General features: G+C 52.7%; 1 protein-coding gene across 2 annotated transcripts in view; it reads right to left on the bottom strand.

Moving 5' to 3' along the window:
* Window positions 1-272: 272 nt before the first annotated feature.
* LOC146829681 (START domain-containing protein 10-like) overlaps window positions 273-26548 on the bottom strand; it is a 138882-nt gene continuing 112606 nt past the window's right edge. For both annotated transcript variants that reach the window (XM_085608361.1, XM_085608362.1), the window contains 3 exons: window positions 24650-24767; window positions 16688-16740; window positions 273-1012 (listed from right to left, as the gene is read on the bottom strand). In XM_085608361.1, coding sequence (XP_085464487.1) covers window positions 782-1012; window positions 16688-16740; window positions 24650-24767 — 402 coding nt within the window. In that variant the 3' untranslated portion in view covers window positions 273-781. The remainder of the gene's footprint in view (window positions 1013-16687; window positions 16741-24649; window positions 24768-26548) is intronic.

Here is a 26548-nt window from a genome sequence, read left to right as displayed (position 1 = left end):
TGCATTTGGAAATTGTCAGTGCGGCGTCCGCCTTCTTCGCTTAACACCGTGCTCGACAGTTTCCTAGTAAATATGACCCTCTGTTTCGAAGTCTTTATATGTTCATTTCGATAAAAACTTTAAATGCATTCACAAAAGACAGATGCCAGTTAGGGGAGGGAATTCTCTCCCGATGTTCAGACAGATCAGCACACACACACACATATTCTGAAGCAACCTTCAACACACACACACACCACACCGGCACGAAAAGACACCAGTACCAGACTGCACTTGGTCCAACGCTTTTAATAAATTAAAGGCTTAAATTATACCTCGCCCATCACATTTTAAGATCATCTGTTCTTCCGCAAACTCTACAGTGAAGGCTTAGAACTGTGCCACAGCGGGCGAGGGTGCAAGTGGCGCCCAGTCACAGTAAGCTCAGTTCACATTTGGCACTTGGGAAATGGGCACCGCTTCGTGGTCCAGCCTGCCAGGCGTCTGCCCTGATTTTACTTACCATGGCATGTTACCGTCATATAATCTAGAAAATTCAACAAGTTCAATGAAGGGAGGCCTGTGTGACATAACACAATCCAATCTCCCCCACCCTAACATTCGGTTGCACAACCCTGGGACAATCACAGTTTGATGCATGATAGCAAAACATCCCTCCACGTACACAAAAATAGATCCTTTGCTCTTCGCTGGACGGTGAGTTATTAAAAAGTGGTGGATCCACATTTAGAAGATAAAACTGGAGTTGTGTCCCTAATCCAGATCTTCTCGGCGCAAGCCTTCAATTCCTGCACTCGTCCTCATCGCTGTTCCCACCTCGGTCCTCGCTGGCATCACACAGGCCACTCTCGTCGATGTTCTCCAGCGAGTCCGCGTGCTGCATGGCGAGCCGCGTGAGCGAGATGCTGGGGAGCGCGTTCTGCTCAGGGTTGAGCCATGGTTTGAAGTCAGGGTTGTGGGACTTCTTCCAGGCCGGGTAATTGACGCAGGCTTTGTAGATCATCTTCAGGACCTGCCGGGGGAGGAAACACGTCATCACTTAATTGAAAATGAGACCCAAGACCACCACCAATCACATGGCTTTGTTTCATGGACCGACGCCCTCCATAGGAGACTGCAAAATATTAGTCAACATTTTTCATTGCAAACGGACATCACAGCCTAGTTATTTCTAAACCTAGGTGGCACCTTTCAGAGCCGCAGATGCTCTATGTGACTCAAGGTGCCTCAGGTGTCCCTGTGTCCTAAAGCACCAGAGATGCTGGTCTGTGATTTTACCTAATGGAACCTTATATTAATCACTCTTTCATTTTGAGGGTATCAGAGATGACATCCCAGCTCTAGAAGTATCCCAGCCCTCACAGTACCCAAGAGGCCGTGACACCCCCCAAAGAGACAAGTGCCTGAGGCATTCAAACAACCATCGCACATCTCTAGGTCCACCCTTCTGCTGGCAGTCTTCATTCTACAAGCTGCTGGACTGCCCTCCTCCATCTCAGTGACACCAGGCACATCAGATTCGCCCCAGAGACGTCACCGCATCACGGAAGAGGGGCAATATCGCTTAATTAAAGTGTTTATTGTACGGTCCAGTGTGAGCTCTGAGCAGGAAAAGCAAATCACCACACAACGGAAATGCACAACATCTACACAATCCGGTTTAGCCACCAGGAGACAGGTGGAACAGGAAAGAGACTCAAAGAGGGGGGTGGGTGGGTAGAGACTGCTAGAAGGTGATGACTGAAGTGCAGTTTTCAGCAGTCAGAAAGGGTGCCAAGGTGGCAGTTTTAGATGCAGAGGTGGTGGCAGAGAATGAGCAGTGGTGGCTCTATGGAACTCTGGGATCTGTACTGGAGAACAGACCGGCTCCGTGTGGTGGTCCCCAGGGATGAGAGTCTGGGTGAGGCAGGTTAGCTTTACTGCATTGGCACAGCAAGGGTGATAAGTACTACAATGCAATGGTAAGAAAGGAAGAGTTACTTACCGGTGACCCCAGTTCTCCATCGTAGGTATCGCTGAAGCCATGAACAGCACAGTATTTCCACGCACACGTGGGATCGCCGGAAGACCAGTTTAAAGAACATTTTTACAATGAAATACTACTAAGTTACAACATTTTCTACTTGCTATATTTTTAGGTTTTAAAAAGAAACTCAAGTTAGCCAAATTAACGTACAATACGTTTAGCTGAAAACAGCACTCAACTACCCCTATATAAAATCCCAAATCTAGCTTCTAATAGGGTGAGCGCACACTGTGCCCATTCGACACTACACCTTTAGGAACGTCCAGAGGCAGCCAGCCTTCCCATCATGCAATGCAGGGTCAGTGAAGGAAGTACAGGGAGTGACTGCTGCCCACACAGACTAGTCACCAAAGTCTTTGGAAACAGGGAGGCGGTGGGTGGCTGTGGTTTCAGAGAAACCCCCATGAGAGAGAACTAGGATTACAGGTTTTTTCCTTCTCATCACAGGATTCTCTACGATATCTATAATTATTAGAATGGAGGAGCGAGCTAATTAATGCTCAGCACCGGTGGAGGGTGGCAAAGACGATGGTGAGGAGGGTACAACTAAACTGCTCAACAAGGCCAGGGTATCGGTTCTGGACTCCGAGTCCATGCGGTAATGCTTACCAAAGAATGCAACAGTCCAAGTTCCTGCTTTACCAATATCTACAATAGGCACATTCTGTACAGAACCAGCAGTCGCAGCTTTTACCTGGAGTAGAAGGAGCGTCAGGCTGACCCGGAAGAGGCTAATTCGCCTGTTGGTAGCAAGTAATTCTGCAAGGAACAATCCACCTAGCCATGGCTTGCTTTGAGGCGGCCAAGCCAATGTGGCCTGCACCACGATTAATGAATACATGTTTGAGCTGTTGAATGGGTTTGGTCTTGTCGAAATTAATAATTCAAAACTCTTTACATCCAGCGTATGAAGAACTTTTTCAGCCAGAGATCGGTCTGGAAAGAACATATGAAGAGAGAGCGTATGATTGACAAGGAAGTATGAAATGCCCTAGGCAGAAAAGATGGGAAAATTCATAAGGGAGACTGGTTTAAGAGAAGGCGTCAAGTTCAACAAGTGCAGACTGGGATGGACAACCCTGCCCAACATTCTGAATAGGAAGGCTCCAGGACCCTGGACCAGGAGATGCAGAATTGTACATCTATTCCAGTGGCAAACACATATATTTTGTTTGTAGTGCCCAGATCACAAAAGATGTTTTGAGGTTGTCGTCTAGTACCCATTTGTTGTTGCTGGTGAGCTCGCCTGCTTTCATGCTCTGCGCACCTGGCAGGTGTATCGCCATCGGAGAGGTCACTCGCTAGTGCCCAGTGCCAGATCAGCTGTGCGATGGATAAGACTTTTGATGCGGACTCCACCCCCATCCCTTGTTAATATAGTGCATGGTGGGGGTTTTGTTGGTTTGATTGGGTGTTCACTGCCCATAGGAGCAGGAAGAATATGCTTCGGAATCATAGCTCTCAAGTATGATGATGTGATAATTTCTCCACAGGACACCATCTCCCTTAAGCTGAAATATCTCATGCGACTAATGAGATGGAAGAGGGAGACTTCTGGAATGGTCTCACTTTAGCACCACTACACGAGCAACTGGGCGGCAGAGATGTTCAAAGTTATTGTCTCTACCCAGTACTCTGTCTTCACCGGTATTCTTGGCATTCTTATGCAGTCTGGCATGAAGCTACGCTGTCCAAGAGGGATGCTACCCGTCTGACAGAAAGATTGTTTTCTGAAAGCAAAATCAGATTCATCAATGAAGATTCGTTTCTCCTCTGAAGGAGGCCCTCTAGCTTGGAGCGGGTCTACGGTGGCCTCCTGGTACAGTATTTGCACTGCTTGAAAAGAAGATTTCAGAGTTGCTCTGAAGAACCTGGCCGCAGATCAGTGCCAGGATATTCCTTGTGCCTTGATGAAGTTTTGGTGCTGAACTGGCTTTTATTAGACAATCGTCCAAGAGGGGATCGGCCAATGTTCCCTTTGCCTCACAGTGCGGCTGCTGCCACTGCCGTACAAGACCCGTGGGGCGGACTTCAAGCCAAAAGGGTGGACACGAAAGTGATATTGAGAATGCCCCCCTCTAAAGCAGAAATATTTCCAACGTGCCTTGTAAATTGGGCTTTAGAACAAAGCATCCTGTAGGTCTATTGATGACATCCAATCGCTTCTTCGAAGATGAGAAAAGATGATGGAGCGAGCACTTGAAATGTGTCCCGTTTCACGCATTTGCTGGTGTATTTGTGGTCCAAGGTGGGACGAGACTCAAAATTCTGGCTTTTCTTCTAATCCTTCAAATAACCAGAGTAAATTCCATTGTTCTTCTGCAACTTGGGGACTCTCTCTATAGAACCTATAGGTAGAATATGCCGGGAAGGCAATAACAGAATCAGAGTTTGTAACTAGATTTCACAATATTTAGCACCCAACTTTCTTTTGCATGTACGTGGTATTTTATAAAATAAATCTAGTTTAAAAAGGCAGTGAAATGCTGCGCAGTGTCAAGTCAAGCACAATCAATGAGTGATGGAAGAGAAAGCGGGCTATTGAATTGTTGCGGCATTGTGATGTAGTGTTATTTAAAATAAGGCTATCCTTATGAATAGGGGGGTGGCTGCATAAATCGGAAAGTCGAGTTGCCTTTTTTCTTTAAACACTTATGGCTCCAGTCTGGTACAGGCTGGGCTGCAGCTATGCCGAGAGACCCCATCAAAGATGGGGAGTTTGTCTGCAAGATAAGTGAGGGTGGTGGCCATGATGGCTTTCTAAATGTCCTTTGCCGTCATCTGCCTTGAGGAGACATGGCTGCAAACCTTCACTCCCACTGGGGTGCTGGACGGCGAGGACAGTCACTGTGCAGCTGGAAGAGCCTCGCTTGCAGCCACAGGGGGCTGTTGAGGGCCTCGATGTGGGGATGGGACTGTCCCGTGCATGGCAAACCAGGCCTGCATCAGTGCTCGACTTGGTCATGTGAATCACGCATGTGTGAAGAGACCTACGCCAGTCCCCGATGCGGAGAGGTCAAGAGCCTGTGTGACCTGGAGGGTGCACCGAACCCCTACAGTGGGCGCTGGACGCCTGCCCGCTCCCTGGGAGTACCACAAAGCAGCGGTGGCAGCGTGCCAGGTCTTTGAATCTAAACTGTGGCCAGACCCTATCCGCTGTCTTAAGGAGATCCAAGCCTACCAGCTGCTCCTCTGCGGCTGCTCTGTGAAACCCAGAACCTTGTGCTTCCATCCAGTGCGCATGTGCGTGCTAATAGTGCATACCACATGTATGGGAGTAGACCTCTGTGTTTAAGGAGTCTCAGTACTGGGGCAAGGGGCTCCATTTTGGATGCCCCTGGGCTTAGCAGAGCAGGGGCACAAGACTGAGAAGGGGCACAAGACGGAGAAGGGGCACAGCTCCTCCCAGAGCGGAAGTGCGTAGTGTGCATTCCTGTAGCTGGATGGTGGAGACCCCGACACTGACGGAAAGCAGGCGGAAGACCGGGCTCCCTTCAGAAATTCAAAGGAGACCTTGCTAGCAAAGGGCTGCTGATCAGTCGTTCCTGGGCACTGCCACTTGATTGATGGTAGGGATGATGGCTGGTGCGGCAAGGGGAGGACGTTTCTCACACTTTATTCTGGTCTAATTTAGCTACTCCTGCTTGGAGACGGATCACGCTCGTACATTTCATCTTAAGAGAGGATTCAAGCACCAGCAACCCCACCCCGAAGGAGCCCCTCCCGTGAGGGAACCGAGGCCACGTCCGCCACAGCCTGTACTGCTAGAATGGCGCCACGTAATGAATACCCGGGGCTCAGCCGGCATCAGGGAGGGTATTGTGTCTGAGCTTTGAGCTCTTGTCCCCCGCGCCGCCTCCCTGAGAGTCGGTCTGCTGCGCTCACTGCTGTCAGAGGCGAGCCTTTCAGAGAGCTGTACGGGGCCAGCGGCGGCCCTCGACCTCACCACCACAGGGGGGGCCCTGCTGCCGCCAGCACGGATGATCCCTCCCCTTACCCACACGCCCCGCCCTGCGCACCCCTCCAAAACAGAAACCAAGATTAGGGTCCGACAACTCCTGTTCTGAGATTTTGTCTTTTGGTAAAGTGCTGCTTTTGCGACTCATACACATCATAGAAACTGTTGTTGTCTCTTCCAAAAGGGGCTGCGGGCACGTTACCGGCCTCGCCCATAGCCCTTAAATCAAACCGTGGGAAACTCCTTTCTTCTAAACCAACACACATTAAGGTTCCTGATTTTGTTCTCGTGTACAGGAGTTTGTCACTAGCACGAGAATCAAAAAGAGTCGATCCAGAAAAAGGCAGGTTCACGAGTCTCAAGAGTCTCCGATGTAAATAAGTCTCCGAGACACCACGACAGATCTCACGAGCCGTGACATCAGCAGAATCCTTGGCTGGCTCGTGGCCGGGGCCTCTGTGATCAAGCCCTCTCGATAGTCATTTTGAACATCCTTCTCAGGAACACGGTCAAAGGAACGGACCGTGGCGTTTCACAGCTCTCTGTTGTAAAGCCCCCCCCCCCCCCCCCCCCCCAGTGTGGTGGAACCTGCGACCCGCCTATCGATGGCCGACAGAGTCCGTGCTTATTCTTTCTTCTTGAAGCTCAGAGGGCGATGTTGATCAGAAGACGCAAGCATTTGTTGCAAGACGACAATAGAGTGGAGTGTATCAAAAAAAAAAAACCATCACATAAGCAGGTCTGGATGCTTTAATATTCAGCTTTCCAAGTTTCCCTGTTCAGAGCCTCGTGAGCAGCTAGAATGCCAAAGCTCGGCTTCTTCCCCCTGTTCTTTGCTGGATCTTCGAATGATGCACCATGGGCCCTGCCTCCAACTCTTGCAGGGCTGACGGAGGTGGCATTGGAGGGTGGCCACCCGCAGGAGCCAGCGGGGAAGGCGCAGACCGACCCACTGGGTATATATGCGGCTCAGAGTCACCCGCCACGGACTGGAGTGCGAGAGCTTCTGTAGAATGCTGTGCTCTGGAGAGGACGGAATATAACGGGCCCAAAATATCACGTCAGCGTGACACGTGATCCCACAACATCATGAAATCAGAGTAGAGCCATGAGTATGGACAGCAGAAGGTGCAATTAATGCGATTGGTCGACTCTGATATCACGATGCTGTGGGATTACGTATCACGTTGACCAGGGCTTTAAGTGGGATTAAATAATGGTGTGGGGGGGAGGGGGGGGGGTCTCTCAAAGGGGCGTGGCCAATGTAGTTAAGGGCGTGCCTTAAAAACACATAAGCTGAAAATCCATGCTTAGCATAGTGCGCCGCCCGTCTTGTATTTTGCGGTTTGTCATTGCATCCAGAGATGATACCAAACGGAACATCATACCAAAAACAAGTCAGGGCTATTGGCTTTGTCAATGGTTGTAAGTTGTATAAGATAATAAGCAGCATCTATGGCTTGTATAGAATGTTGAAAAAGCTTCCACTTAAATCCCTGGTGACGCCACCACAATGTTGCTGCTCCAGAGTTTCAAAAACAGATGGGAAATCCAGAGAGAAAAGGACTCTTTCAAGGATTTCCCTTCCCCTACACCGCTCACCTGGCATGACGTCATGCCGTAACTTCTCTCCACTAGTGAAAAGTGAGCAGTGTGAGCAGCGCACATTGATATTCCCGAGGTCACTGCCATCTGGAAAAGAAACAGACCGCCAGTGCCGGGGCACCAGAGTCCAATAGAGCCCCGTTGGAGGCCCCCTTTAAAAAACTGCCGGTGCACCGGAGAGACCCGACCCACTTAAAGCCCCGACGTTGACATGATATTTTGCGCCCAAGGTCCCATTTAGTGGTATACCATTGTACCTACTGTGGAGTTGGTGTCATTGGTGTGACTGGTCCCGTGGGCAGCACTTCATCAAAGAGCTTTGTTCTTGTTTTGCATATATTGACCCAGGTTCTGGTCTGGGTGTAGGGGTCGGTCTTTGTATTTTGGTGTAGGGTCTGGACAGGATGGGACATCCAAGATGCTTCGAGGAACTCAACTTTTTTTTTTTTTTTTTGAAACCGTTTATTACAATCTCAAATATATACAGGTATGGGCCTACAACCTTCCGGCCGGCCGCTAAAGTGACAGAAATAAATGACATATATACAATAAGGCACTTGGCGTTACAGAGACGCTAAAGCAGGAGGTATCAACCACGTGGGCCACATGACTCTGAGCCCACAATACGGTTTCGTTTTATACAACACAACAACATAAAATCACACCCGCAAGGCAACCCGAGAGCGAAAGTGACAACATATGCTCCTCAAATGGGGGGACCCCAACCATACACTAAAATCGAAGGAGGGGAAGGGGAATAGGTCCGGGACTGGGAAACACTGTGCCCGGGATGGAGGGAGGGGGTCATCTAGGGGGACGGAGCTGGTGAAGCGGGAGGCAACAATGGCGGCTCGCAAATACCCCCGCGGTAGGCGTTCCAGGGGCCCCACACCTTCAGCCACGCCCCAGGCTTACCCCGCGCCACATACACCACCTTCTCTCGGAACATGCACCAATCCATGTGTTCTTTCCAGGCCGACACTGCCGGGGGCCTCTGGGATCCCCACAGTTGAGCGATGTCACGTTTAGCAATCATATAACCCAGCGTCACCCATCGCGTCTGCGGAACCGAGTAGTCGGTCGGTTCCCACACATTCAGCAGGCATCTCCTCGCTTCAGGCACCAGCACGACATGCGTAACCGCTCGCAGGACCTCATGCACACCACGCCAGAATCGCTCCACCCTCGGACATTCCCACAGAATATGTAAAAAAGTCGCCAATGCACCGCACCCACGCTTACACAGTCCATCCTCGGCATAGCCCATACGCAGAAGCCCTGGCCCCGTCATGTACACCCGGTGAAGTATCTTAAGCTGGACGAAGCGAAGGCGAGCCGGGATGGCCACCTCCTTCGGGGAGGCCACCGCGGAAATCCAGTCCTCGTCGTCCAGCTCCAACCCATCGGCAACCCAAGCCTCGCGGAGCCCAGTCAGTAAGCCCGAGCGGTCATTAATCAACTTCTTGTAGATGAGGGAGATCGTGCTGTCCGGAACGTGGCCATCTAGCACTCTATCCTCCAGTGGGGAGGACTCCGGGATGGCGGCCACGTCTGGGAAGACAGAACCCAGTGCGTGACGGACCTGCAGGTATCGAAAGTATTCACTGCCCTGCAGCTGAAACTCCGCCTGCAGTGTCTCGAATGTTTTGAATCCTCCCCTCGTCCAGAGGTCCCCCACTGTACTAATGCCTATCGTGTCCCACCTATCGAAGCCCTTCGAGGTCCATAGGGAGCCCAACCTCTCAGACGCATACAACGGTGACGCCCGGGTCAAACGGTCCTTCCATCCCATAGCTGCATTGGCCGCGTGCCATACTCGCACCATGACACGCGTGGGTCCCGTCAGGCGGGAATCGGGCACGCTAGTGTAGAGCGCTCGATTGTAATCGCCACCGGGCAGGAGCATCTTGTCCATTTCAAATGCCGGGTTTAAGGCGGGCCCGTAAAGGCCGTGATTAATTGCAGCTAGTTGGGAGGCCCAGTAATACCGCTTAATATCCGGGAGGGCAATCCCTCCGTCATACCACGGGAGCGTCAACTTTGCCAGGGCTATACGCGGCCTCCCGTCCCAGAACAGGCGGCGCTGCAAACTCTCCACCTCACGGAAGTAACGCGCCGGGACCAGGTCCATCGAGTTCTGGAGAGCGTACAGAAAGCGCGGTAATGACATCATCTTGAACAATGCCGCCCGGCCGAGCGGCGAAAGCGGCAAGCGCCGCCAGCGCGCGACGTCCTCCTTCAAGCGCTGGAGGGGGGGAAGCAAATTCCGCTCGTAGCGGGCCACCGGGTCCAGCGTAATATAGACGCCCAGGTAACGAAACCCCTGCGAGGCAATCTGTATCGAGCAGCCCCGCGGGAGAACAGGAGCCTCCCCGGAAAGCACATAGACACAGGATTTAGCCCAGTTGATGACAAGACCTGAGTTACGGCCGAAGGAGCGCAGAACATCGACCAGGACAATCAGTGATTTACGCGGGGAGGCTAAGTACAACAGGATGTCGTCGGCGTAGAGGGACACGCGGTCCTCATACTCAGGGGTCCAACGGAGACCACGGATAGAAGGGTGCCACCGCAGCCACTCCGCCAGGGGTTCCAAGGCCAGTGCAAACAGGAGCGGCGACAGGGGGCAACCCTGTCGCGTGCCCCGTCCCAGCACGAATGGGGCCGAGACTCGACCATTCACCACCATCTGCGCCAATGGGTCAGAGTACAACAATTTGACCCAGCTGATGAATCCCGGGCCAAATCCAAATTTCGCCAACATCGCCCAGATGTACGGCCACTCGAGCGTGTCAAACGCCATGGTGGCGTCCAAGGACGCCAAGATGGCCGGCTCCCGCACGAATGGAACACGCGCGAGCACCCCGTGCAAGCGCCGCAGGTTAAGGGCCGTGTTGCGATGGGGAATAAAGCCGGACTGGTCTTGGTGGACCAGATCGCCCACCACGCCGACCAGCCGGTTGGCAAGCACCTTGGCGAGGATTTTAGGCTCCGCATTCAAGAGCGAGATCGGCCGATAGGATGTAACCCGGTCTCGCGGTCTCCCCTCCTTGTGGATAACCACGATGGTAGCTAGACGCTGGTCCGGCGGGAGGGAGCCCCGCGAGTGGGCCGCAAGGAACATCGCGCGGAGGTGAGGTGCCAGTACATCCGGTCGCAGCTTATACAATTCGATAGGAAGGCCATTCGGGCCCATGGCCTTGCCCGAGGCGACCGAGCGTATGGCGAGGGCGATTTCATCCGAGGTGGGAGCGGCATCCAACGAATCCCTGTCCTCCACTGAAAGCGAGGGCAGCGCGATGTCCCGCAGCAGGGCATGGGAATCTTCCTCTGAGCAGGGAGAGACCGGAGAATATACCTCGCGGAAATAATCCGCGAAGCAGGAAACAATGCCTTCCGGCTCAGTAATTCGTACACCATCCATCCTCTCAATCAGCGGGACCACACGACTAGCTCTCTCCTTCTTATCCAACCACGCAATGAGTTTGCCAGCCTTATCACCCACATCGTACAGTCGCCCCTGTTGCTCTCTGCTAAGGCCCCTGGCCGCCTCCGTGACGAGGGCCCTATAGGCCGCCTGTTTAAGGTGTAGAACATGCAGCGCCGCGTCAGTCACCCCACTCCCCAGACCACCCTCCAATTCAGTAATTTCAGCCTCCACCCGGGTCACCTCCTCCTGTGCGCGTCTGCGGGCATGGGAGATAAAGGAGAGGGCCTCCCCTCTGAGAACTGTTTTGAAGGCTTCCCACAGGGAGATAGCCGACGGAACGGACCCCACATTCTCCTCAAAATACCGTTGCAATGATTTAATCAGGTCAGCACGAATAGTGGGGTCACGCAGGTACCAAGCATTGATTGGGGCTACCCTGCCCTCTCCCCTCGGGAAGACACCCAAGTGCAATAGGAGCGGGGAATGATCTGAAATACCCCGCGCCAGATGGCGCACCTCTCCCACCCTCCCAGCATAGGCCGCAGGGACAAGGACATAATCAAGCCGCGAGAGGCTACCATGGGCACCCGAATGGAAGGTGTACTGCAGCTGGGTGGGATGCTTTAAACGCCAGCAGTCCACCAATCCCAGTGTGTCTAAAAGGCCCGCTAACCACGCCTGTGCCCGGGGGAGGTCCCTAGGGGGATGACGATCCATAGTCCCAGAAGCCACCGCATTGAAATCCCCCCCAACCACCAGAAGCCCCCCCGGGAGGTCAAGGAGGAGGCGTCCCAGATCTGCAAAGGTGGTGGACTGTAGCCCCGGTGGGACGTACACAGAGACAAAGACAACTACCTTGCCCTCCATCCTCCCCACCAAGACAGTGTAGCGTCCCCTCTCATCATGGCGCACCTCGTCTATTTCTAGCGGGAGCGAGGTCTTGACCATGATGCCCACCCCCCGTGAGCCTGATGTGAAGCCCGAGTGGGCCACCAAGCGAAAGCCACGGCGATTCATGGCACAAAAGGAGTTACCAATAAGGTGTGTCTCCTGCAGAAAGACCACATCAGGCGAAATCCGTTTCAGATACTGCAGGACCACACCCCGCTTGATCCTATCACCCAGTCCGTTAACATTCCAGGACAACAAAGTCAAATCCCTACCCCCCATCACATAACGAAGCCATCATTTGTCCCCCCCAGAGCGTCTCAAAAACAACAATACAATAACGGGTTTGCCTTGCGGTAGAAACGAACCACACCCCACCCCAACCCACCCAACCCAACAGAACTCCCCCCACCCTGCATGAGCCCAAACAGCCCCCCCCAAAGTGCAGTGTGCCTGTCGCCCCATTGATAAGAAAACTAACTAGTCCCCCAGAGGAGGAGGGAGATCCCCCAAGAGACCCCACACGGCCTCCACAGGAGGGGAACTTACCCTAACAGTCAATAGTGACAACAACGCAGTCCAGAGCAAGGCCTACCATTAGTCCCTCAGTCCTGATCCGGCGGGCCCTCCCCACCAACCGCACCCCCCCCCACCCCCCCGGCCCCGATCTCCGGGCAAAGTGTCTAGCCAGTCCCCGGCCACCTCGGGTCGATCAAAAAAGTGCGTGTGGCCATCCACCTCCACTCTCAGCTTAGCTGGAAAAAGCATCGCATATTTGAGATTCAGGTCCCTTAGGCGACGTTTAACACCAAGAAAGCTCAGTCTCTGCTTTTGGACTGCCGGAGTGAAGTCAGGATAGAAATTGATGTCCATATTGTCAAGTTTGACCGGCCCTTGTAGCCTGGAAGTCTGTAGGATAGCGTCTCTGTCCCGAAAATTGAAGATCCGGGCGATGAGAGGCCTCGGAGGGGCTCCAACTTTAGGCCTACCCCCGGGGACCCTGTGGGCACGCTCCACCGCAAAGAATTTACTCAGCCCCCGAGGCTGGAGATGGGTGAGAACCAGGTCCTCAACAAATAGATCCGCCGCCTCCGCCTCGCGTCCCTCCGGCAGCCCGATAATGCGAACGTTGTTCCTCCGGGCCCGACCCTCGGAATCCTCCAGCCGACGATTCATCAGGGCGCTCGCCTGGCCAAGCCTGCGCACCTCCTGTTGGAGGGCCGCCACGTCCGTTGTGAGGCCCGTGGTAGAGTGGGCCAAAGAATCGACCCGGTCGTTGGTTTTAGACAAATCAGCCCTCACGAGGCCCACGTCCACGAGGACCGAGTCAATCTTCTGCGCCAGAGTGTCGAAGCGCTGGTCCACCGAGGCCTTCATCTCGGCGATGGCGCCCATGACGTCTCGGAGGGTCAGGTCCGTGGGCAGAGCGGAAGCATCAGTCGGGCCCGTAGGGGACCTACGCGGCGCCTCTGGGGATCCCTTCTGGAGGGTGTAGCGGTCCATACTGTTGGATTGCTGGGCCGCGCCACGGCGGGTCGATTTTATCTTAGCCCGATCGCCATCTTGTTTTGTGGCCATGGTTTCGATCCCCAAGACGAGTCAGTCTCCTCAAGAAAGGGGGGGGCCGACAATCCAGTTCAAGGGGTCCAGGGGGGAGCGACCACCGCTCCGCAGGACGGACCGTAGCTGGCGGACCGGCAGGGCACCCCAGCGAGACCACACCACCGCACACCGCCCCGCAACCCAACCTCGCCTGGCAGCAAGGAGGGCGCAAAAGCGAAAGTGAAAGTGCGGGGTACGCGAGTCACCCAGCCTTGCCCGCCGCTGTTGTTCACTTTGTGTCCGGATCGCCCCACAACTCCAGTACGGGGGGCCGGTGTGGAGAAGGCCGCAAACCTCAATCGATGCTCCTGCCGGTGTCCGAGGTCCGATTTAAAAACGGAAAACGGGCGTCACCTCTGCTCGGGCTCACAAATACAGTCCCCTCATCTGGGACAGGATTCTGTCAGGATTTATGCAGGAGGTCGCGGAGGTCCTCGGGAGCCTCGCACCTACGCGGCCATCTTGGTTGCGCGCTAGGCTCCTCCTCCGGAACTCAACTTCTTGCTGGACATTGGCCACCGACTACTAGCTCGGTGCTTCTTGAGGGAAGGGAGGATCCCTTGTGGCCCCACTGCGGAGACAGATCTCACTGAAGAGGAACCATCAGACGCTGATGGAAAAAAAGACTGGATGTTGACCGGGAGCACCAACGACTCTAGGGGTGGCCCGAGGGCCCCGAAAGGGAATCAGATCTGGTCGCACCAGGGACTGAAGAGTAGGTGAAGAACTCCCTTGCCACTCTAGCACCGGTGGGACGAGGCTGGCCATCTTCCTCCTGCTTTACAAACTCCTTCACTATCCCTGAGGCACTTGTAAGGCATCTCCGGACAGATTTTACACCTTCTGATGGAGTAGGGATCATTCCAAGAGTTCTTACCTCCACACAAGGAGCACCGGTCAAGTTGCTGAAAGAAAAGAGGCACCTCAGTTGAAAAATCAGGAGGAAAAGGACCTTCCTGCAAAATAATGCAAGAATGTGTAGGACTTGGAATGAAGCCAAAAAGCCGCCCCGCCAAAAAACACATGTTTTAGCAAAAAAAAAAAAACCTAGAAGGCAGCACTTTGTGGATCCTCCTGACAGAAAAACAAAATGCCTCACGGACCCTTCCCTGCGTGGGGGATAGCCTGGAGGACTCTGGAGTTCCTTAAAGGGGCAGCATAGTAGATTGTGGGGATTTACAAAAGGTCGTTCAGTGATGTTTTCAGCCAAATGTATTTACGTTAATTTTGCAAACTGGATTTACTTTTCAGACCTCTGCCCCTGGCAAAAATTGAATAAGTAGAAAACGGTGCTTCTTATAGGCAGGTTTTAACTAAAAACGCTTCTTAGAAATGGAGTCCAAGGGCATCGCACACGTATGCGGACATTGATGATTACGGATATCCGAGAGAATCTCATGGCAGAGAACTGGCCTTCATCTCGCCATGGATGGAGTGCGGAAGGCCCCTCGCCCCACCAGGCTGCTGCTCCTGCTGTGCTCATGAGAACGCCCCCGCTACAGTCAGTGGCAGAGGTAAATGCGTCTTAGGATGGTTGGGCTTCGAGTGCATGGAGGCACCCAAGCCTCATCTGGCTACCACTAACTGGGTGGAGGAAAGGAGACTACATTTGAAAGGATCTCCGAGAGTCCTTCCATTTGGCACTGCTTAGTCAGTTTTGGCGACGACCCAGGTCTGCATCACGACGCAGACATCAGGTTGGGTGACGGGATGCTAAACTATTTCCAGATTCTTAATGTCTATGGGGGAAAAGTTTGAATTCGGGACACCCTGAAAAACTTTGCACATGGTTCAGGGGGAAAGTAATTTTCCTTCTTAAGAACCCAATGCTGCAGAAGGCTGGGGAGCCCATATGTCACTGTTGGCGAGTGCAGCGGCGGAACAAACAGCATGTTAAATTGCCCCCCCTCCCCAGTCCTGCGTCCTACCTTCTAATCTGACAAACAACTTTGCCTATCGTCATATTTAACATACTAGTCTTGCCTTGAAACCTGCAGACCTGGACCCGAATTCTGGCAGTGGAATCGGACCAGAAACTGTGCGATGGTGGCAAACGCCTGCATCTCCCTCTAGCTCAGTTTGTAAACAAGAGTTACGTAAAACAAGTATGTAATGTAAAGACCATCAGTGTACTGTAAAGTACAACCCCAAACACATGCCGTCAGACGCCTGCCATCGCCACATTGTTCTTGTGAACAGAGCGCTGAGAGAGCTCTGCGTTCATGACCGCGCTGCGAGTGTATGACTCAAGATGGCGGAGCCCATCGAGCGCTCTGTGGATGTCTCATCAGTGGGACGATTGTGAATGATGCAAGGTGACAGAGATACATCACGAGCGCCATGTGAACAGAGCGCTGAGAGAGCTCTGCGTTCATGACCGCGATGACAGTGCCCATTGAGCGCTCTGTGGATGTCTCATCAGTGGGACGGTTGTGAATGATGCAAGGTGACAGATGCACATCACGAGCGCCATGTGAACAGAGCGCTAGGAGAGCTCTGCGTTCATGACAGCGCTGCCAGTGTATGATTCAAGATGGCAGAGCCCATCGAGCGCTCTGTGGATGTCTCATCAGTGGGACGGTTGTGACCGATGCAAGGTGGCAGAGGTACATCACGAGCGCCATGTGAACGATCAGTATTGAAGCGTCAGTGCTTGCCTCAGGGCGGAACAGAGGGCCTGGAGAGCTCTGCGGAGGTCTCATCAGTGTGACAGCTGATGGGTTTCAAGAAAGAACAGATCTATCTTGCGAGACCTCTAGGAATGCCTCACTGAGGCTGGTACAAACAGAACAGAGGCACGTCACGACTATTGATGGTTGTAAGTTGTTCAATCCCAATACAATGCTTGGTAAAGTGCACCATGAAAGACAACGCTTGGTATTCGTTGTACTTTTATGTTGGAAAAAACATGATAGATCTCATCGCCTTCGTTGGACGGCTGAGAGTTGACCATCCTATAAGATCAGACAGAGTAGAGTCCATAACGACCAGTACAGACCCCAGATGCCACACTGACCACAGACAGCTAAACCCATTTAGAAGGACAGGAGAATATGGGCAGTGACAGAGCTGGCACACTCGAGTGACCACAGAACTGGTCAATAACATTGCTCATTGTGCCATCCCTCCCTATGTTCACTGGCCCGCCACTGACAACTGCCGCAGCGCCATCACTCACCTTGGGAGCCAAGAACTGAGAGGACTTATTGACGACCCACTTCGGTAAGGACCCTGAAAAAACAAAAACAAGAAAAAAAATATCAGAACAAATACAAAAGGAAGAGGAAGAGAAGCAAAGTTAGACACCTGGAAACAGAACATTACACAAACTTCCATTCAGTGGTGCAGTACTTTACAGAATTGCATGTGATTGTCGAGCTTTCCTCCCCAGAACAAGGTGAAGTCCTAACTACCGGCTGTATAAAGCCAATACATTTCAGACAGGTCAAACAGCATAGAGCACTCACCTAACGCATTCAGACAGGTGAGCTTACTACATAGATGTGGGGATTCAGTCCTCCGCCCCTAGGCAAGAGGTTGCACGAATCTCAAAATACAAGAAGCTAGGCCAGTCTGACAGCAAGCTGGGCCAGTCTGACAGCAAGCTGGGCCAGTCTGACAGCAAGCTGGGCCAGTCTGACAGCAAGCTGGGCCAGTCTGACAGCAAGCTGGGCCAGTCTGACAGCAAGCTGGGCCAGTCTGACAGCAAGCTGGGCCAGTCTGACAGCAAGCTGGGCCAGTCTGACAGCAAGCTGGGCCAGTCTGACAGCAAGCTGGGCCAGTCTGACAGCAAGCTGGGCCAGTCTGACAGCAAGCTGGGCCAGTCTGACAGCAAGCTGGGCCAGTCTGACAGCAAGCTGGGCCAGTCTGACAACAAGCTGGGCCAGTCTGACAGCAAGCTGGGCCAGTCTGACAGCAAGCTGGGCCAGTCTGACAGCAAGCTAGGCCAGGGCCAGTCTGACAGCAAGCTAGGCCAGGGCCAGTCTGACAGCAAGCTAGGCCAGGGCCAGTCTGACAGCAAGCTAGGCCAGGGCCAGTCTGACAGCAAGCTAGGCCAGGGCCAGTCTGACAGCAAGCTAGGCCAGGGCCAGTCTGACAGCAAGCTAGGCCAGGGCCAGTCTGACAGCAAGCTAGGCCAGGGCCAGTCTGACAGCAAGATCTCTTGACTGGGGGAGAATGTCTGCATTGTCAGCATTCCGTCCATCATTTGTTTGTTTTAACGCTTTTCGCCCTAGGTGGGATGGGTATTCCCAGACGTGGGACCCGTGCTCACTACGCCACTATCCTGGCTGATGACGGCTGATAGCCAGAAACCGGTCCTAGGATGCTTGATTCTAGTCCAGGGAAGACATGGCTTGGCAGTTCGGGCTGGACTGTTCCCATGAGGCACAGGGTCAAGACTGATTTGCATATGGCCATGTCTGAACTGTGGTGGCGTAGTGAGCAAAAGAACGATGGATTTAACCCAGATCTCTTGACTGGGGGAGAATGTCTGCATGGTCAGCATTCCGTCCATCATTTGTTTGTTTTAACGCTTTAGGCCAGTCTGACAGCAAGCTAGGCCAGAGCCAGTCTGACAGCAAGCTAGGCCAGGGCCAGTCTGACAGCAAGCTAGGCCAGGGCCAGTCTGACAGCAAGCTAGGCCAGGGCCAGTCTGACAGCAAGCTAGGCCAGGGCCAGCCTGACAAGAAGCTAGGCCAGGGCCAGTCTGACAAGAAGCTAGGCCAGGGCCAGCCTGACAAGAAGCTAGGCCAGGGCCAGCCTGACAAGAAGCTAGGCCAGGGCCAGCCAAGAAGCTAGGCCAGGGCCAGCCAAGAAGCTAGGCCAGGGCCAGACAAGAAGCTAGGCCAGGGCCAGACAAGAAGCTAGGCCAGGGCCAGACAAGAAGCTAGGCCAGGGCCAGACAAGAAGCTAGGCCAGGGCCAGCCAAGAAGCTAGGCCAGGGCCAGACAAGAAGCTAGGCCAGGGCCAGACAAGAAGCTAGGCCAGGGCCAGACAAGAAGCTAGGCCAGGGCCAGACAAGAAGCTAGGCCAGGGCCAGACAAGAAGCTAGGCCAGGGCCAGACAAGAAGCTAGGCCAGGGCCAGACAAGAAGCTAGGCCAGGGCCTGACAAGAAGCTAGGCCAGGGCCAGACAAGAAGCTAGGCCAGGGCCAGACAAGAAGCTAGGCCAGGGCCAGACAAGAAGCTAGGCCAGGGCCAGACAAGAAGCTAGGCCAGGGCCAGACAAGAAGCTAGGCCAGGGCCAGACAAGAAGCTAGGCCAGGGCCAGACAAGAAGCTAGGCCAGGGCCAGACAAGAAGCTAGGCCAGTCTGACAAGAAGCTAGGCCAGTCTGACAAGAAGCTAGGCCAGTCTGACAAGAAGCTAGGCCAGTCTGACAAGAAGCTAGGCCAGTCTGACAAGAAGCTAGGCCAGTCTGACAAGAAGCTAGGCCAGTCTGACAAGAAGCTAGGCCAGTCTGACAAGAAGCTAGGCCAGTCTGACAAGAAGCTAGGCCAGTCTGACAAGAAGCTAGGCCAGTCTGACAAGAAGCTAGGCCAGTCTGACAAGAAGCTAGGCCAGTCTGACAAGAAGCTAGGCCAGTCTGACAAGAAGCTAGGCCAGTCTGACAAGAAGCTAGGCCAGTCTGACAAGAAGCTAGGCCAGTCTGACAGCAAGCTAGGCCAGTCTGACAGCAAGCTAGGCCAGTCTGACAGCAAGCTAGGCCAGTCTGACAGCAAGCTAGGCCAGTCTGACAGCAAGCTAGGCCAGTCTGACAGCAAGCTAGGCCAGTCTGACAGCAAGCTAGGCCAGTCTGACAGCAAGCTAGGCCAGTCTGACAGCAAGCTAGGCCAGTCTGACAGCAAGCTAGGCCAGTCTGACAGCAAGCTAGGCCAGTCTGACAGCAAGCTAGGCCAGTCTGACAGCAAGCTAGGCCAGTCTGACAGCAAGCTAGGCCAGTCTGACAGCAAGCTAGGCCAGTCTGACAGCAAGCTAGGCCAGTCTGACAGCAAGCTAGGCCAGTCTGACAGCAAGCTAGGCCAGTCTGACAAGAGTCTGTCCAGGGTACAAAGCTAGCTCTTGCATACACACATGAACTTGTGTTACCAGTTGGAGCTGTGCTGTGCCAGTGGCACAGTTAAATTCCCAGTCCTCACAAACCATCTTCTGTACTCTAGAAGTCCGACAAAAAGCATGCTCCTTCCAGCAGAATTAGTAAAAAGCATTAAAAAGGCCAAATGTAAATTTAGCAACTCACAGTTGCTCCCTGTCCATATCCATCCTGGGTAAACCACGCTTGCCTGGAGGAAGACCGTCCACCATACCTTTTCCATGGGCCCGCTGCAAAGCACCCTGGGTACTCGTCAGGCAGAACCCTTGGGAAAGCAGCTGCTGCACTGCTGGGTAGTAAAGACCTGGCACCGTCATACGTGGACCGCGTCTGTGATTGTACATATGTAAGAGAGGGAGTGATTATCTGGGGAGCTCAGTCAGGTTACTCCTTCCTATAGAAGCGTCTGTCCATAAGCAGCGGGTAACATCGAACCAGGTTTGCCAAGCTAGGGGCGAGGGGGGGACAGACACTTGGCCTTCACAGAAAAGACTTGGATAGATGGGAACAGCAAAGACAGAAGACAGGAACGGACCAATGGGCGTCCCTCTACCTACAGTAAGCGAGATGGGCCAAAGAGGCACGCATGGCAACGGGGCTACTAGCAGCCATCACAGAGGGCCACTTGGACACGGTCCTTCTTACAATTAATATTCTTAGGCCACTTGTTTATGTTAGCAGCATTCACTGGTAAATATATTTTGTGGAAATCGTAGCGTGCAATGTGCCCTTCAATCCGTTATTACACCCCAGAATATTTGGAAATCAGCGTAAATTGAATACATCATGCTCCGGGCCTGCAGCGATCCCACAGTGTAAGAAGAAGGCAACAATGTGAATGTACAAGGCGAGCAACTGACCCTGGGTCATAATCATACCAAGTGGGCCAACATTTAGGAGCCACATGGTCTCTATAATGATCAACAATCGGGCCACTAGAGCAGACATTTTTGTGAACTATGGTTCGGCTCTCCGAGTCGTGTACAGGTGAACACCATGACGGGTAATGTTGGAAGCACGGGAGGGCAGGCACTGATCTGTGTACGGAACAAAAGAATCGCACTTAACGTGGAGCAGAAAACACTACTCCATTTGCTCCTTAGGGGCATTTACAGCGACTATTTATTTATAAGTTGTATATAGCGCTAGCTAGACCCAAAGGCATCACAGCGCTTTACATGAACGTGCAGAATACTGGAAATCAAGAACGCAAAACTATATGAAGCGAGACTCGATAGATTCTAGTACACACCAAAGGAAAACAAAGAAAATGTGTTAGGCAATGAGCGTGGGAACCGAAAGAGGTCAAAAGAATACCAAGTGTTAAGGGAGAGTGAATCTAATAGACAGCAGAAGCAAACCAACAACCGGCTATGACAGAGGGTCTAGTCCTGTAACTAGAGATAATTAGAGTTCAGTATGCTTAAGAGTTAAAGTATTTGTTGAGGAGGAGGAGTTTCAGGTCTCTTCTGAAGCAAGAGAAGGAGGGCTTGCATCGTAATACTTTATTGGCGGCGGACTGTAATTAATTGGGCAGCGATTAAAAATTAATTGGCTTAAAGGTTTAGTCCTATTGATTGAGACTCCACTGACTGTCCCTCTCCGAGTCACTAATGACTCCGCTTTGGACAGTGTCGGTCACTCTGCTGAGAAATGAAGATGCCGCGAGTCGCTGAATCGATATTGTGCTCAGTGGCACCTAGCCCAACTCAACAGGAATACACCTTTCAGAAACTCCGTTTCCATTGTTGCCTTATTTATTCTAGGAGCCGCCCATGGAGTATAACCTGTAGAACCTGTAGAACAGGTCACGTTTGAAAGGAGTCCTTTGTGGACCATTGTTTGCACTGATCCAATCACCCAAGTTTCAAAAAGCACATTGGATCACCCTTGTTCCTCGGTGTGATCCTTGTACACTCTTTCGTAGGAGAGTATTCAGAGTTTGTCTTCAGTGATATACTTGACAATGTCCTTGGTAAGACGACAGAGGCCGCGGCAGCCTGTACGCGGTGAAGTAAGCGGCGCAAGAGCCAGGCCAGGCGTACAGTGCTGCAGGATTCAAATCGAAGTGCTAAATTTACTCTGAAGCACATCACTGAAAGGAGGACTCCAGGATCGAGTGGCGCTGCTGGTCTTTTCCAAGAGGTCTCCAGACTCTGCACCCTCCCTGGACACACAAGGGACCCATCCAACCAAGACTCTGCACCCTCCCTGGACACACAAGTGACCCATCCAACCAAGACTCTGCACCCTCCCTGGACACACAAGTGACCCATCCAACCAAGACTCTGCACCCTCCCTGGACACACAAGTGACCCATCCAACCAAGACTCTGCACCCTCCCTGGACACACAAGTGACCCATCCAACCAAGACTCTGCACCCTCCCTGGACACACAAGTGACCCATCCAACCAAGACTCTGCACCCTCCCTGGACACACAAGTGACCCGTCCAACCAAGACTCTGCACCCTCCCTGGACACACAAGTGACCCGTCCAACCAAGACTCTGCACCCTCCCTGGACACACAAGTGACACATCCACTACCACTGCCATGGATGAGAGGTTCTGAAGAGGACATCCTGCAGCATCCCGATAACACAGACATACAATACAGCGCTTGCGGGCCCTGTATTTAGTTTCTCACAAACTGGAGCATCGGAGTACAAAGGCCCCACAGAGAGCCCCAATTATGGCTAATTGCAGCTCTGCCCAGCATCAGCTCCTCGATAGTTGTACTTTTCTGAAACAAAGATGCCCGTCAGTCGCTCTGTGATAAATAAGCTGATATTTGAGCCTTACCAGCATCCGTACCAGGAAGGAAAGCGCTGCAACAACCCCTTTAATAAAGCACTGACTGCATCACTTCACAAATCATCTGCCCAGGTTCAACATTTGATCACAAAAGAGTAGACTCCCACCCCTTCCACCCAGCCTTGGGAGCACCGCTAGTGGCGGGTGCTTCAAACTTGATTCAAGTGACAATGGTGCTGATAAAGCGCCTGCATGTTGAACAAAGCGCATTGACCAAACCTTGGTGACAAGATTGCTTTGTCCCCTTGCCATCTGGTAGGACAGGAGCTCTCCTCGGCTTTGGTGAGAGTCAGGGGTACAGCAGGTGACAGGAGGTCCTCTCTTAGGGATAGGTGCGTTCTGCTCCGCTCCCCTCCAACATTGCATTAGCAACTGAATTACCTGGAGAAGAGGTCCTAGATTGCCGCTACATGTCTGAGCCCCCAGATCACCAATGAGAAGAGGTCCTAGATTGCCGGTACATGTCTGAGCCCCCTTCGATGGGTCATGAGGCCCCCAGATCACCAATGAGAAGGGGTCCTATATTGCCGGTACATGTCTGAGGCCCCCAGATCACCAATGAGAAGAGGTCCTAGATTGCCGGTACATGTCTGAGCCCCCAAGATCACCAATGAGAAGAGGTCCTAGATTGCCGGTACATGTCTGAGTCCCCCAGATCACCAATGAGAAGAGGTCCTAGATTGCCGGTACATGTCTGAGCCCCCAGATCACCAATGAGAAGAGGTCCTAGATTGCCGGTACATGTCTGAGCCCCCAGATCACCAATGAGAAGAGGTCCTAGATTGCCGGTACATGTCTGAGCCCCCCCCAGATCACCAGTGAGAAGAGGTCCTAGATTGCTGGTACATGTCTGAGCCCCCCAGATCACCAATGAGAAGAGGTCCTAGATTGCTGGTACATGTCTGAGCCCCCTAGATCACCAGTGAGAAGAGGTCCTAGATTGCTGGTACATGTCTGAGCCCCCCAGATCACCAATGAGAAGAGGTCCTAGATTGCTGGTACATGTCTGAGCCCCCTAGATCACCAGCGAGAAGAGGTCCTAGATTGCCGGTACATGTCTGAGCCCCCAGATCACCAATGAGAAGAGGTCCTAGATTGCCGGTACATGTCTGAGCCCCCCAGATCACCAATGAGAAGAGGTCCTAGATTGCTGGTACATGTCTGAGCCCCCCCAGATCACCAGCGAGAAGAGGTCCTAGATTGCCGGTACATGTCTGAGCCCCCAGATCACCAATGAGAAGAGGTCCTAGATTGCTGGTACATGTCTGAGCCCCCCAGATCACCAATGAGAAGAGGTCCTAGACTGCCGGTACATGTCTGAGCCCCCCAGATCACCAATGAGAAGAGGTCCTAGACTGCCGGTACATGTCTGAGCCCCCTTCGATGTGTCCTGAGGCCCCGCAGCAGGCTTTTCAACCAACCTGGTTGTAGTGAACCCGGCAATGGCTTGCTGTCGAAAGAGGGTCCGAGGTGTGCTTCAGTGGACGTTGGCCTCTTAAAACATATCCACGGAGCCCTGATGAACCAACATCAACGCTATAGAGCCCAAAGGGCTTGCCGATGACTTGGGCTGAAGCAGGAACCCACTTGAAAGGTCTCCACATCTCTAAAGTTGTATTGATTTCATGGAAGCACTTGCTTATACAGCACACTCCCTGGCACGTGATCCGTGATGTTCTAAGGCTTGGGGAACCTTCTTAAAACAACTTGCTCTACACACGATGCAGATTCGTAGCATTTCAAAGTTGGAGTTGCCTTCTCACTACACACCAATATGGGGCACACACCCTTTAGCAAATGGTGCCATTGGGGACTCCGCTAAGTACACAAAGCATATCGCTCACCCACCACAGGAGATCAGATGCCAACCGCATGAAAAAGTATTACTACCAACTGCACCAGGGTTTAGTACTCCTATGTGAGGGATTGGAGGCACCGCACTCCCTCAGTCCTTGAATTCAGAATGACAACGGCGAAGCTGAGGATGCTGAAGACCGTGCTCCTTTGTCAGGTCTTTGATGAGCAAGATGAACCTTCACCCAGGTCAACCCTGATGAGCAGTCCTTACCACAAAGGTGCCTGCTTGATGTTCAATGTGAAGGGGTTATGTGTGGTACTAAGATGCTGGAGGGCAAGAACAATCACCAGATACATTAATCACCCTCCTAAACCCCAAAAACAAACTACTAGAAAGGCAAATCCCTGGATGCAGACAAACACTTTCCATGCCTTACCTTTGGGGTCCACCTGAGCCAAGTATGTCAGAATACAGCTGTTGGGACCGGTTGAGGTGACGAGATAGCCGGCCAGGAGGGAAACGGCACGAACACGATCCCTTCGGGGAGGGTAGTCCTATGGAGTCAATAAAGCACACATTGAGTTAAGCTGTTGTACCCTCCTCACAGCCGAAAGTCAAGGTCATCTGCACTCAATGCACAATGTGAGCCTGACCTCAATGGGCGCTGCTCATCCCACCCGCCAAGCCATGACCTTGGACCTCTTCGTCAGAACATACATGACCAATTGTACAGATTACAAGAAATGCATGAAATACAACATAAACTATGGCACTGCCAAATTCTCACCCCTAGCCGACAACTCACCCAGGAATACTCGCTGAGTGATTAATGCACAAGCCCGCGGTCCATAACAACCCAGCCTTTTCCCCCATATTTGTTAGTGCTCACGAGGGGAACTCCTTGCAGCATAAATGGGTTCCTCGTTAGCGGCACACCAGTCCATCTCTTTCCTCCATTCGGTTATCATCGGTGTATTTGTCAGCTTCAATTTACAGGCAATGTCTCTTTTTGGCACCATCGTGGCCATCCCAATTAAGAATTGTCCTCAACAAACACTATTGGTAACCAGGTCTAGACTTGGGCGCACTACTAAATATTTAGGCAAAGTTAACAAACACTAAAATTGGGTAGTGCTTCAAAGGGTAGAGAGGTTGGTTACCAAACAACCCTACAAATGCGGATTATTTGCAGTAATATTAGTGAGCTGAGGCAGTTTTACAGTGTAGAAAACACACACTAGTATCCCTGAAGAACAGATGTAAACACATTTTGAATTTGGGTGAGTGTGGCTGTGGGCGGTCAGTGATCTGGCCAAAGATGGATGAAAGAGCAGAAACTGGATCGCAAACGAGACTTTTTCGGGGCTCTGGGCCCCCAGAATCCTAGAGATGTCCCTGGACTCCTTTCAACAAGCATGACCCGGTGGTCTCCCACCTCCGTCTGGGCTTCAGCCTTCCCTCTCATCTGTCGCATCCCGGTCCCCTCTTTAATCCACCCTGAACAGCGATCCTCTCCACACTCACCGCATCCACTCTGCACCCTGGTTCCCTCTCATCCACCCTGAGCAGCGGTTCTCTCCACCCTCACCACGTCCACTACGCCCCCCGGTCCCCTCTCTCATTCACCCTCCCCAGCAGTCCTCTCCACCCTCCACCCTCACCGCGTCCACTCTGCGCCCTGGTACCCCTCTCTCATCCACCCCGAGCAGCAGTCCTTTCCACCCTCACCGCGTCCACTCCACGCCCCGGTCCCCTCTCTCATCCACCCGGTTTCACCCCCCCCCCACACACTCACCTGTACGCCGCTTTCTCCACTCCTCAATGACTCAGCCCCTTAATGCCTCCTCTGCACCTCTCTCCTCAGTCTTGTGCTCCTCTCTCCACTATCACCTGGTGTCTGTCGTTCCCCACTCATTCTCCTGGTGTCTCGCTTTCTTTTCATCTGTATTGTACCCAAACCCCGTCTCCTCCTCCGTTTGCCAGGGGCTCGCCTCACTCATCCTGTGCCTCTTGTCACTCTTTCAAATTCATCTTGTGGCCGAACCCCACACCAATCCGGTTTCAAGGATGCCGCTCATCAGCTATAGGATAATGTCACGCCTCCCTCGTCAGCTATAGGCTAAGGTCACTGCCTCCCCCATCAGCTACAGGCTAAGGTCACCGCCTCCCTCATCAACTATAGGATAAGATCTCTGCCTCCCTCATCAGCTATATGCTAAAGTCGCAGCCTCCCTCATCAGCTATATGCTAAAGTCGCAGCCTCTCTCCAACTACATGCTAAAGTCGTAGCCTGCCTCATCAGCTACAGGCGAAGGTCACTGCCTCCCCCATCAGC

This window comes from Triturus cristatus, chromosome 5_2, assembly GCF_964204655.1.
Source record: "Triturus cristatus chromosome 5_2, aTriCri1.1, whole genome shotgun sequence".
Taxonomy (NCBI): Eukaryota; Metazoa; Chordata; class Amphibia; order Caudata; family Salamandridae; genus Triturus; species Triturus cristatus.
The sequence above is the reverse complement of the archived record's forward strand: the minus strand, read 5'-3'. Positions and strand labels throughout refer to the sequence as shown.